The 14,456-nt window shown below is 36.2% G+C and overlaps 1 protein-coding gene across 1 annotated transcript in view; it reads left to right on the top strand.

Annotated features, from left to right (window-relative positions):
- Nucleotides 1-14,456, top strand: part of LOC139442857 (uncharacterized) — a 134,316-nt gene that overhangs the window by 54,039 nt on the left and 65,821 nt on the right. The window contains exons 13-17 of the mRNA XM_071223760.1: nt 1,542-1,621; nt 2,418-2,486; nt 4,514-4,615; nt 13,399-13,477; nt 14,353-14,456. Of these exons, the coding sequence (XP_071079861.1) occupies nt 1,542-1,621; nt 2,418-2,486; nt 4,514-4,615; nt 13,399-13,477; nt 14,353-14,456 (434 nt within the window). The remainder of the gene's footprint in view (nt 1-1,541; nt 1,622-2,417; nt 2,487-4,513; nt 4,616-13,398; nt 13,478-14,352) is intronic.

Raw genomic sequence — 14,456 nt, 5'->3', positions numbered from 1 at the left:
TCAAGGTAGACACAATTTTATAACAACTTCTTTAATACTGTAAAAAGCGATGTTTCGGTATAGATCCTTATACCCTTGTCAAGCAAGACTGAATGAGGGACATGATAGGTGGAGGATTAACAGTAGAGGATTAACAGTAACAACAATTGCATACGTGAGTGGGATAACATAGGTAGGTGTTGACAACAAGGGGATAATACTGTCACAACACGATGGACAGAGAATTGGTGGAAGCCAATGGGACATGAAGCCAATTAAACAGGTGTTTAAATCTAGTTTGTTCTCAGTAAAGAAATGAAATTGGTGTGTTTCAAGTAAAAAAATTGAAGGTCACTCTCATGTAGGCCCACCTTTGGATTCTTGTAATAATGTTTCCAGTCTACTTTGAATAATCTGTGCTTAGGAATGTTAGGATGGCCCTTTTGCTGCCAGTAGGGCAGGACATGCTTACCTGTTTTCTGAACAACTTGTGCCATCACTCATTTGCCGTGATTCCTTCATATAATTGTCACCGCTATTTTCCCAAAGGAATCTGTTTGGCATATAATCAAGGCTGATTGTTCTCTGGTGTTGTATTAACACAGTAAATAGATCAGTGAAGATCTGGGGTAGAATTGGTCTTTAATAGCAACCCATGCTCGCTGTAAAAGTCAACTATGCTTGTCGTAAGAGGTGATTAGCGGGATCGGGTGGTCAGGCTTGCTGACTTGGTTGATGCATGTCATCGTATCCCAATGGCGTGGATCGATGCTCATGATGTCAATCACTGGATTGTCTGGTCCACACTCAATTATTTACAGACCGCCGTCATATAGCTGGAATATCGCTGAGTGCGGCGTCAAACAACAAGCAAAAAAAAACAACAATAAATAAATAAGTGTAGAAAGAAAATATGAAAACTTAGGAAATCTAATCTTAACTTGTACAAATGTTATGTTTGTCTTGAAATGATCCCCTGAGTGGATTCCACATTAGAATTTGTCCCCCCAGTTTTTGCTTGTGATTAGTGGAAGAAATGGATGGGATAGCCAGTCACGGTGACATGGGTGATTGTAGGTCTTCATGTCCTGCATGATAGGGTGAGATGCTGATCATGCTATCAATCACTGGTTTGCTCTGGTCCAGAAGTTGCCGTCATATAGGTGGAATATTGCTAAAACAAACATTCACATACATAAATGCTGATGCAACAAATGTATCATTTAGGGCCTCAATCATCAGTAAATAAAAGAATATAAAAATATAAACAAATAAAATATTGAACTGTAACTACATAGAAAAACTACGTAACTCAGTTCCTGAAACACCATTTAGATAATTAATGTCCCCAACACTCTGTTGTTTGTCAAAAGGGTGACTATGTGACTTGGTTGAACACTTTAGGCATGGGAGGTTTTCTCTTGGTATTATGTCTGGCCCATATTTGATTGTTTACAAGCAGGTGTGGAAACCGTGTGATATAGCTGAAATATTGCTGACTGCAGCATTATACAAACAAACAAACAAACAATGAAATCATGTTATACATAAATGTATCTCAGAGTTTGCTGTGAGCCTGGAGAGCGATGTTGCTGACAAGACAAAGGAGCCCGTGCAGTTGCTGCTGATGACTCTACTCAAGGTAAAATCACAATCTTACCTGACATGTGATGTCATCGATGGGGAAGGGGAAAATAGTTGTTTTCTTAATTTAACGACTTTTTCAGAGCTACAGAAAGGAGACAATTTGCGTACAAAGGAGCTAATTTCTGAAACACAATTACAAGCTAATTTACTTTCCGAGTCAAGCCTATATATTTAGAACAGTTATATACATCTAAAACATAATTTCACTTTGTTTAAATCTTAAAATGTTCACTAATTTTGGGAAAAACCAATAGAATGATGAATAGATGAGTGAAAAAGATATTGATTATCCAATGAAAACTGTAATAACACAATTAAAATAGAAACCCTACAGTAAAAACTCAATTGCTCAAAAAGTTATCTGGAGCTCTGCTTTTGAAATTTTGAATAGCCTCTTGTTTGTGCGTGATACAAGGTTTACTTCTGAATTATCAAACTTGATTTTTATCTTGAAGTGCAAACAATATGTTGTCGGCAGATAATTGAAACTGATTAGTCTCTAACATTGACATTTTATATCAACACCAAAAATATATTTAAGTGTAGGAGGAAAATTTGAAAACTTGGAAAATCTATTCTTTATAAAGGTAGTAGCATCTGTACGAGCCACAATATGTGACTCGCCAGGAAAAAAGGGAATACTATAGTTTTTAAGATGTAATAAGAAGTCAAAATGTGGTTTCGACCCATAATGTCCCTTGTTTGATGGTGGGTGATGTGTGTTGCATGGTTTGATCTGTTTGCTGGGGGAGTCATGGAGCCACACCCAGAATGTTGCTGCTGTGTTCCAGGAGGGGAGAGATGAGAAGACCGACATCGATGACAAGAGGGTGGAGAAGGATGCCACTGTCTTGCATGAGGTGGGTGGATCAAACACAACAGCAATAACACAACACGAGAATAATCACCGCAGCAATAATAAAGTAGACACAAGTTATGGATAACAACTTCTATATTATACTATTACAGCGAAGTTTCGGCGTAGATCCTGATACAGTTGTCAAGCAGTACAGTAACTAGTCTTGCTCAGTCATTCTTGACAGATTTCAGGATCTTAACTGAAATGTTGGTATAACAGTATGATAAAGAAGTTCTCATTCATAAATTGTGTCTACTTTGTCATCTGTCAATGTCTAAGAAATGCCTATCAAACAAATCAATAGCAATCGCATCATACAAGAAGAGTATCAACAGCAATAACACAAGACGATTACCAACAATAATAACAACACAAGATGATTACCAACAATAATAACAACACAAGAAGAATAACAGCAATAACACAAGATGATTACCAACAATAATAACAACACAAGATGATTACCAACAATAATAACAACACAAGAAGAATAACAGCAATAACACAAGATGATTACCAACAATAATAACAACACAAGATGATTACCAACAATAATAACAACACAAGATGATTACCAACAATAATAACAACACAAGACGATTACCAACAATAATAACAACACAAGATGATTACCAACAGTAATAACAACACAAGATGATTACCAACAATAATAACACAAGACGATTATAATTACCAACAATAATAACAACACAAGACTATAACCAACAATGATAACAACACAAGAAGAATAACAGCAATAACACAAGATGATTACCAACAATAATTACAACACTAGACGATTATCAACAATAATAACAACACAAGACGACTACCAACAATAATAACAACACAAGAAGAATAACAGCAATATCACAAGCTGATAACCAACAATAATAACAACACAAGATGATTACCAAAAATAATAACATAAGACGAATATCAACAATAATAACAAGACAAGACGATTACCAACAATAATTACAACACAAGAAGAATAACAGCAATAACACAAGATGGCGGTCTGTAAATAATTGAGTCTGGACCAGACAATCCAGTGCTAGATATCATGAGCATCGATCTACGCATTGATCTACGCAACTGACATGCATCAACCAAGTCAGTGAGCCTGACCACCCGATCCTGTTGCTGAAACCTATTGTACCCCTGATCTTCACGGATCAGAAGAATAACAACAGCAATAACGCAAGACGAATAACAACAGCAATAACGCAAGACGAATAACAACAGCAATAACGCAAGATGAATAACAACAGCAATAACCTAGCTCTGACTACTACTACTACTACTACTACTACTACTACTACTACCTCTTAACAACAACACAACAGTAGCACCATAACTACAATACAACAGCATTACTACACAGTAAAAGAACAGAACAGCAACAATTATGTAAAAAAATCAGTTTATAGATCTGCCTGTCATTTTAGCCAGTTTATGAAAAATATATTCCATAACAGAAAACAATCATGTTTGAGTGACCTTTTATCTAAAAACTGACATTGACATTTTGATGTTTATTCTCTCCTGCTTGCTGGGGATTTTAATTCCAGGAAATATGAGGGTCTTTTAAAGAAATGACCTGGTGTAGCGTACTGTACTGTACTGTACTGTACTGTACTGTACTGTACTGTACTGTACTGTAAGATTTGATTATTACTTTAATGGCAGGTCCTTCATATTTATTGTCAAGAATTTGGTAAAATAAATATTATTGTGCATCCATTGGGATGCAATATATATTTTTGGGCATCCATTCTATATGTATGCGTGTACTGGATGCTCATCTGTGTCATGTAGAACCCTGCCAGCATATTAAGGCTCAAATTCACTTAACCTCCAAAATTGATACAGTAACGCACAAGACACACTGCAGTAATATATATTTGTTAATTTTAATTTTAAGAACATACTTTAATTTACATCTTTAACCTCCTGCCTCCTGTACAACATGGAATCAAATGGGACTGGCCTTCATGATTCTCAACCAATCTTCTTCCCCTTCAGTTCGGTGATGGTCGATGGAGCAACAAGAGTGGCAAGTTCCTCACTCTCCTCGAGGAGAAAAGTCTCGCACACATCAAAGCAGTTCTCAAAATGTATAAATCGGTGAGTCTCCATTTTAACTTAGGCAACACTTTTTTAATTTCCATTTACAGATTTGACTGATCAGGGCCAAAATATAGCAATAAGGATTGTTTGTTCATGTGGTAAATGTGAGGCCATCTATATTATTTAGTGTGGTTTTCATGCTCAGCTTCTGAGGGTGAAGGTGGCCTGAGGGAAGAACCAAAACGTAAAACATTCAGCTTTTGGTTGAGAATACAACTGAAGGGTAGTCTGCATGAATGGTTCTCAGTAAAATACTTTGACCTCAAATACTCAAAACTAGTTATCACATGTGCTTTCATGTCCTTTATTCAAAGTGCAATGGTGGCTGTATCCATGTTGAGAGCTTAAAGGGCAAATATAACAAAGAAATAGGCAGAATATCCTATCTTTGAATATCCTAGTGAAATACAGCCCCACTGGTGGCACCCATCAGAAACACATGCAAAGGCAAGTCAATTGTTCACCTAAAAAAATACAGCCCCATTTAATCAAATGTGAAATTTGCTAAATCTATTACCAGGGCAGGATGACATGTATTCAAGATTGAGATGGGTGGATTTAAGAAAACATTTTGAGTGTTTTTTACTGGGACGGTAATTTAGGACCAGTGAAAAACACCAACACACAACTGCTTGGTTAATTACTATTAAAAATAATGACCCTCCTCAACATTTTTCCCAATAAACAATAACTCACCCAAACAACAGTTTGCCAATTTAAAAAAAAATAATATTGAGCCACTTAATATTTTTTGTATATGTGACCTCTCCAAGCTGGGTTTTATTCAGATAAGAATATGTGATTAAAAGCATCAATCCCTTCCATAATTGTTAAAAATCTCTGCTAAAAGCAGAGTCAATTGTACCATTCCGGCTATATGATGAGCATGTGTTTATGAACCACTATCAAATAGTGATGACACCAGGTGTTCACAAATAGGTGATCCTGCCCCACTTGTGGCACCCATCACAAACACATGCAAAGGCAATTCAATTGTTTACCTGAAAAAAACATGGGAACATGTGGTACAAATCAAAATAGGAATTGCTGCCATTAAATACAGAACATGTAGATTTAGCATGCCTGATCTTTTCAGGTTAACTAACATCGTTATTTAGTTAGAATTTGACATTTTACATATGGTCATTATTTTTTCATAATGTGTATTGTTTCTAAAAACAGCTCTGATAAATTTATTTAGAAAATATTCTTAGATTTCAGGTAAATATTTAGGTACATGACATTTCAGGAGATTAGTGAATTCTCCACAGGAATCTGGGCTAACAATGCAATTTGGCTAAGTCGGGAATGACATATAGAGCAAAAGACCAAAACAAAGTTTGTTACATTCATTTATCAGACCCCATAAATGGTAATTGCAGAAGACGAAATAATTCATTTGCTAAATTAGTTTTCAGTGCTGTAGCTATTCCTAGCAACCTTTTCCCTTGTGTGGCAACCAAATAGAGAAATTGAAGATGAGAGGTATTTTGGAGTAATATCCATCTTATCTTGGCTCTGTGCCTTTTGTGCCTTTTGTAACAAAATGTCTTTTTTTAGCAGGATGATTTGATTCCATTTTCCCAGAACCTCATAATCTATGGATTTACCTTCATGAAAGTCTTGGCGTTCCACTGAAAAGTAATAGGCTGTTTTGGTAGATTGTGTTTGTCAGAAGAAATTCTAGGATGTTGGAATTTTAGCTCACCTGAGCTATTAATTTAATAAGGTTATAGCAGGGGTCGCGTCTTATAAAGACATGGTAGCGCTGTGACTGTCGTAACTCCCAAACTTGAACATTGACTTATGACAGTCGTTACTAAGTGCTCAGTCCCCTTGTGAAATGGTACCCAGTAGGGCTGGGATCGGTAACTCGGGTACTCAGGTCGGGTGGGTGCTCGGGTACTGGGGTGCTCGGGTACTCGGGACCCGTGTTTGGTCATGTGATATACATGTATTGTTTAGTGACAAAAATTATCTTGAACTCTATGGTAACACTACAAGTCACTAATGTTTGCATTTCTTTCTGACTATGCACCCAGACTTTCATATGTTTGAATAAAGATAAAGGGTAGGGTCAGGTAATAGGTGGATGGATACCCCGTGTAAGGTGCCAAAATCTACCCCGGGTACATTCTGGAAGGCCCCAGATTCTACCCGGGTAGATTCTGAAGGGGGGGTATACTTTCAGACTTTACACCAGGTAGTAAATTTGGACTCATCCCAGCCCTAGTACCCAGTGCTATGACTGTTGTAGGTCTATGGTAAAGTATGGGACTTACTGTCATCTTAGTGCTAAGATCACTTTGTGGAATGATACCCAGGTGGATTGTCTGTTGTCTGGCGTCCATCTGTCCATTGTAGACTTCATTTTGTGGCACCTGGACTTTATGATCCCAGCTGTGATATAGTGTCTAAATGGATCCCACGAGTCATGTTTTAAAGATACTGCAAAGATATCGACATAGAGAATGTCATTTTTGCCAGTACTCTTTCAGTTACCTATCCATCATCATCGAACTTGATATGTTTATTGGGCATATATTCATGTTTGTCTATTCAGTTTGACTTTCACTTTCACCAATTTGTCTTGATTTACTACATTTTCAACATTTCAACTCACAATCTCTTGGTTCATGAAACCAAAACTGTATTTATATCCTCCAAGAAATGGTGTCTCTAAAATTAGCTCACCAAAGTCTCATCAATGTTAGCATGGCTGCCATATTGATTTCAAGGATGCTAACAACAGAAGCCATATTTATGATGGCACATTGTGGCACATGCAATTATGCTTGTGTCATTATGAAATGTTTATGTTGTTTTGTTTAACTTTTGCAGTAGGTTTTTGCATATTCTTCTTCACCTAATTATCATGACCAATATAATTTCATGTTTGAAATATTCCACAGCACATGCTTGTTGTAAGAAGCGACTAACGGGATTGGGTGGTCAGGCTCACTGACTTGGTTGATACATGTCATTGTGTCTCAGTTGCATGGATCGATGGTCATGATGTCAATCACTGGATTGTCTGGTCCAGACTTGATTTTTTACAGACCACCATCATAAAGCTGGAATATTGCAGACTGCGGCGTTAAACAAACAAACAGTCTTGTGGTTCAACACTTTTCAGTCATTGATTGTATTTTATGGAATATATAACCTGCAACATAACACACGACCATATAAGTACATCTGGGGGCAGTCTAGGGCTGTACAGAGTTGCGTCCCTTGGGTATGCCAGAAACCCACGATTGTGGGTGTGAGTGCCGGTTTACCCCAATTATGTTTCTAGGTTTGTCAGCACCATACCCCTGCTTGTGGGTTTCACCGAAGTGGTAAACATCTTAGACCTGCATCACTTCGGCATTAAAACACTCACTCACTATTTTCTTCTTCTTCAAAGATCAAAATGATATATATCCAGTCTCTGCTAAATCTCTTGATTTGATAAATGTGTCTATGATTTATGAGTATCAGAAATTCTTAATGTCCAATACTTATTTTAAACAACATGCAGTATGGCAGATATATTGGTTTATTGATTGATTAACTGCATCCCAAACTCACAATTTAAAAAAATAATCAATTTCATTCTTCTTGTGTATCTGCACTAAATTATGGTATTCATCAAAAGAATCAAAAGATGTAACTGCGAAATGTAACAAGAAGCTCATTATTGTTTTATTATTAATTGATCCAATCAAACTCTCCTAAAGAGGTGAATACAAGTTACTGTTCTACGTTTAAAGCAGATTTTGAAATAAGTAAGCATTTTAAATATGATTCTACCATGACATTGATGAATGCTTGATTCTGATTGGTTAAAAAGAGGTTTCCTTTTTGCTATGGAAACCCCTTTCAAATATATTAACCTGTTTCACAAAAAACATGCATATTAATACATAGATAGCCTACATATCAATTCATAAAAAAGGGTTGCCGATTGATCAACCCCATATGAACTGTAAAACATATCTATATTTCCTCTAATACAGCCAGGTCTCTAATACATGCCGAGGCAAGGGTCAATTATAGATGGTGGTTTGATAATGGATGTTTTGGGAATTCTAGGCTGCAATCCTGACTGCCTCCTTGATGACATTAAATATTTAACAAAGGCATATATTTTGTATACAAATGAAATGTTTATGAAACTGTTAGGTAAATGTTTTATGGTGACCAAAATCGGAGCAATTTAAGCTATTTCCTCATTGAAACAACAAACAATGAAAGTAAAATATAACATTATAAAAGTTGTTTGAAAAAACTTTATTCATTACAACATGTTGTTTACAAACTTTTTTGTGATCGATATTCTCAATGCATCATATTTATGATACAGAAACTAATCAGCTAATAATCTCTCTATACATGTACACTAGTGTACTGCTTCACACCCGTGAAGATCTGGGTTACAATTGTTTTTCAGCTACCCATGCTTGTGGTAAAAGGTGACTAACAGGATCGGGTGGTCAAGCTCGCTGACTTGGTTGATGCATGTCATCGTATCCCAATTGTGTGGATCGATGCTCATGATATCAATCACCAGATTGTCTGCTCAAGACTCGATTATTTACAGACCGCCGTCATATAGCTGGAATATTGCTGAGTGCGGCATTAAACAAACAAACAAACATATAAAAACTATACCCCAGAGCACTGGTAGGGTTGCATCAGACTGAGGATCATAATCACTTTTATAGTGCAGGATCTGCCTACTGAGATCTTTTACCCTAGTTATAAACCTTGCAGGGATTCATAAGATTATAAGGCAAATTCAGAAAAATACAAAATGTACCAGATTAGGATGTTCTTATTTTCATATATTCAGAGGTATTTTAATGTTGCATTCAATGCGATAATGTCAAACTGTTTTAAGTGAAATACACGTCACTTCTTCAAAGCCATACCTAGTGGTTAAAGTGTTTGCTCGTGATGTCGAAGGTCCAGGTTCGATTCCCGACACGGAAACAATGTAAGAAGCCCATTTCTGGTGTCCCCACTATGATATTGCTGGAATATTGCTAAAAGCGGCATAAAAGCATACTCACTCACTCACTCACTCACTCACTCACTCACTCAAATCCGTACCTTCAGCTATTATTATAATACAATCATTTGGGAAATTCAAATGTGGGAATTTTTATTTTAATTGATGGAGTTGAAATAATGTTCAGAAAACCAATTAGAATTCACAAAATCACTTCACAAGACTCCCATCATGTTTATGGTCAAGTCTGAGTTTTGGTAATGAAAGAGACTTGTTGTTAATTTGCTGTGGCACTCAAAATAGGATTTGTGAGGAGACAAGAGACATAAATGTTGATTAATATAATCCATAATGATGTTTCACAAATATACGTGTCCTGAAAGATCCTATCTTGATCCCACGAACTTTCTTACCTTTGAAAAACCATTAATACATGATACAAATAATGAGAATTTTCAACCTGGAAAATGTCACAGACACATATCATTTATATACAACTCTTAAAAATGTCATTTAGAAAGGATTAGGTGTTTTTTTAAGAGATTATACTGCCATATGGATCATCTGACAAATTGGCTGACATGATGATAATGATATCTTCGTTTGATCTACATTTGGAAATACATTATTGTTTTCCCATTTTTGATTCTGGAATGGTACCTTTTTGCTTTTGAGTAACTGTTATAAGCCTCTTTTAGTTACCTGGTTTTAAAATTGAGAATTACATAAATAGGATATGTTTGATACGTGAACCTAAAAATATAAAACGTGATGCTCGGCCATACAAAGTGCCCCCTGGTGGCTGATTGATTGATATGTCGCCTTCAGTTAGATCTCATTTCAACTACATTATCAGGGAAAATAGTTAAGCCTGACACATGGCATTCCCTGCACGTCAGTTTCTTGGTTATCTTGTCAGAATAATTGACATATGTCCTTAGAATGAACAATGTGGAGATATGTTTTATGTGTTTTTTTGTTATGGAAGTTGAAATAGTATTTTATTTTGTTACTTTCTTTTTTAATTGTTCTCATAAACAAAAGAGGGTTTTCACGAAAATGATGTAAGGTGATATTCATTATATCTTCACTCCCTTTGCTTCAGACTATTGGGTGTTTTTGAATATTTAATACAGTGAGTGGACCTTATTTGTATAAACATATTGTTTCAGGGGACTTCTAGTGTGCATGTGTTGTCTCAGGGGTCACCTGATACAGGAGGGGAGGTGAAATGGGGTTTAACGTCGCGTCCAAGATTATTGCATCAACGACGTGCATGCACGTGTGTGTGTGTGTGTGTGTGTGTGGCTGCTTGTACTAGTCCAGGCTGATGCTGATTTATAGTGCTAGCTCACTGAGATACCATGCCGCAGTTTAACATGAATACCCAACTCAACCACAGTATACTGACTCCGAGCCGACCAGTCCTTGTTTTAGCCCCTTAATGCTGAGCACCAGACAGGGTAACAACAAGTACCATCTTTAAACGTCTTTTGGTATGACGCATCCGGGGATCGAACCCCGGACCTTCCGCTCTCCGGGCGGACGCTCCACCACTAGATCACAGAGGCAGTCTCCTGATGCAAGAGCTAAAATAAGGATATAGGTCAAAGTGACAAGCGAGATAGAGATTTGTTGGCAGTATTTGATGCAGTAGAGTTCATGTATGTCATGTCTGCATTCCATCAATGCCCACTGGAAATGGGAAATGTTTATTGTTGTGAAAAACTTTGAATATTGGTATGAAAAAGGAGCCCACATGTTCAAATGGTTGACAACAGGCCTATTTCTTTCTTCCACTTGCAAGTGTGTTACTTGTGGCATCTTCAAGAACATGAGAAAAATTAGAAAGAATGATAAAGAAAGATTTTTGCATCTTTGTGAGGAAGTCCGTGCTCCATCATGACATTTGTACTGTTTGTATCTGCCTCTCCTTGGTACATCTGCTTGAGTCTCAGACTTCATCATGTTCAGAAATCAGAAAAATGCTTCTAGAAATCCTCTAAAATCGTCCTTTTCGACTCATTTTTACTTTTTTGTTTTGTTGTAAGTCCCAAACATGCAATTGATGAAATAACAAAGTTTAATTTTCAGTCCTTATGAGCATATCTGATAATTTTTGTTATAATTGTTAAGGTTTGGCTCAAAAGACCTGTGAAGATCCGGGGTAGAATAGGTTTTCAGCAACCCATGCTTGCCGTAAAAGGCGACTATGCTTGTTGTAAAAGGCGACTAACAGGATCGGGTGGTCAGACTCGCTGACTTGGTTGATGCATGTCATCGATCCCAATTGCGTGGATCGATGTTCATGATGTAAATCACTTGATTGTCTGGTCCAGACTCGATTATTTACAGATATTGCAATATTTCATATAGCTGGAATATTGCTCAGTGCAGCATAAAAAACAAACAAAAAACAAAAAAACTCATGATTTCTCAAATCATGTACCGGTATATCCCATCAGCTAAAAAGGCCTTTATCATACTTTGTCCATTGTTTCCCTCAGGTATGCATTTGTTTTAGTTATCAATACAAGAGATACATCCTGTATGTAAACTGCATCAGTCCATTCCTTGTTTGTATCAGGTATTCAAGTTGACCTGTATCTGTGTCTGGTACATACTGATCATTGACAATATACGAGGCACAACATAGCCATTATTTTTGTATTTGATGGATAAGGGAATTTGGTTTTTAAAATGACATCCTCTATCTATTAAGTTTTTCAAACTATACAAGGGGACACAATGTCTTATTTATGGAAGACTAAGGGAGGTAATTTAGGCAAAATGTTTTGACAATGACACATGACGGAACTGATGCAGAAAATGAGTTTTTGCTGATTCATGTTTCTAAAATCACTGAGAAAGCACAATTTTTTTTGTGTGATCTGTCAGCGAAACAAATGAGTGTAAATTTCATTTTTAAAATATTCTTGTTGAAATAGGGTGGCTGATTTGTGATCAAACAACTATAAAAAATTACCTTATATGTACCAGTGTCGTCATTGATAGATATTGCCTGTCCAGATAGCAAAGGTCATAAGTTTTTCTCCCAGTTTCCATGACATCTAAATGTTAAAGGGCCACGATCACAGTGGTTTTTTTATTTCTAATAGATTTTCTGTTAGTTTAGTATAAAGGTTGCTATTGATTGATGGTAGTAGAAGACATTTTTATTTCTATTTTTTTAGTGCTAGCTATTTTCTTCTTGTGGAAGATAAACGTCAAGATATTTCTTATTTATATGTCGATTTTCTAAGAATTTGACCTTACAAGCAGTCACAGAGTGGGTAGAATCAGTGAGTTGGAAGAATTTGTTCCTTTGAGATTGTTTAGGTGATTAAGGAAACGATCTGTTTTTGAAAAATAGTGTTTTCGGTAAATTATATGGTCGCATTGTAATTATATAAACTGACTAATATGTATATTGTTTGATTCACGTTAACTACGTAAAAATTGTCCTTTTCACAAGATGATATGAACATTGTCATAGTATTTTCCAAATGTCCGGTGTTTCCTACTGCAATGATATGATATGATATGATATGATATGATATGATATGATATGATATGATATGATAAATGATTTGATTTGATACAATTTCTATATGTGATATAATAATACACTACAAATTATGATATGCTATATATCACATCATATAATCTATATGATAAACACTGTTTACATTTATGGCTATGGCATCAAAGACTCCATTACAGTCCTCTTGAACACAGTGAGTTTGTACATTTTTAGACAATCATATGCCAAAGTTCCTTACAGGTGTCTGGAGGGGAGGAGCTTTTACAGTCAGTGAAGGAAGAGTGTGATCAAGAGTATGCAGATGCTGTGGGAGCATTTGGTGAGTCTGAAGACAGTACTATTTCTGGCTTAGTTAACGAGAAAATACACACAGTAATCTTAATATCTGCATATAAAACAATGCCTTAGAGAGCAGGAAATACATTTTAAATGGTAAATCATCATGTCCAGTGATGTTTTATATCAAATTTCATACTTTTATTGACCAAGTTTGTTATACCTGTTTATTCACCTGAATTCGCTAAAATTATATGATGTGTTTTTTTGAAAGCACACATTAATACCAGAGACCATATCATAGATATTGGTCTCTATAGATATAATAGATAATACACGATAAATCTTTTTTTCCACTTTGAATTATAAACAACTTCTATTCTAATCTTTTTTAAAACTTTGAAACGTGCAACGTAGATCGTGTTAGGTAGGCAGAGCATGTCTACTGTTTTATTGGTCATCTACCATCTATGACTCGACCTTCATTAAACCGCTGTTTGTCTATAACGCTCATAAATTGTTTGGATGCCTAAGGTAGAGTTATAGCGAGGGATCACTGTGCTGATATTCCAAGTGCGAGTGATCAAACCAAAGACTACAATGTAATATTACTCATCCAGCGAGAACATCTGTGTTTTATGTTCATGTGTGTGCCAACCAGTTATGTACAGACATCGCATCTTAAAATAATTTTTACAAAAATAATTACAAATGCAGAATTGTTTTTTAAATCTTCTCAAGAGTGTAACCAGTATCAATATACTCACATGGGGATTCTGTATAAGAAACTGGCTCCAAGCAACTTAAGCTGTCGTATCTGATCTCCTTGCTGACTGTTGGAGAAAAATATGTGATTATGTGATGAACAAGTGATGAAACTGTGATGAAGCTGTGATGGTGTGATGTGTGTCGTTGCAGTATCGACAGTCAAGAGTTCATCAGACATGCATGCAGAAAAGCTGTATAAGAACCTCGACGCTACCAACCCTGTGTTTGTGAAGATCCTTGTCACAAGGGCAGAG

This window comes from Haliotis cracherodii, unplaced genomic scaffold (assembly GCF_022045235.1).
Source record: "Haliotis cracherodii isolate W230 unplaced genomic scaffold, xgHalCrac1.p SCAF_5, whole genome shotgun sequence".
NCBI classification, from domain to species: domain Eukaryota; kingdom Metazoa; phylum Mollusca; class Gastropoda; order Lepetellida; family Haliotidae; genus Haliotis; species Haliotis cracherodii.
This window is presented reverse-complemented; position numbering and strand designations above follow the sequence as displayed.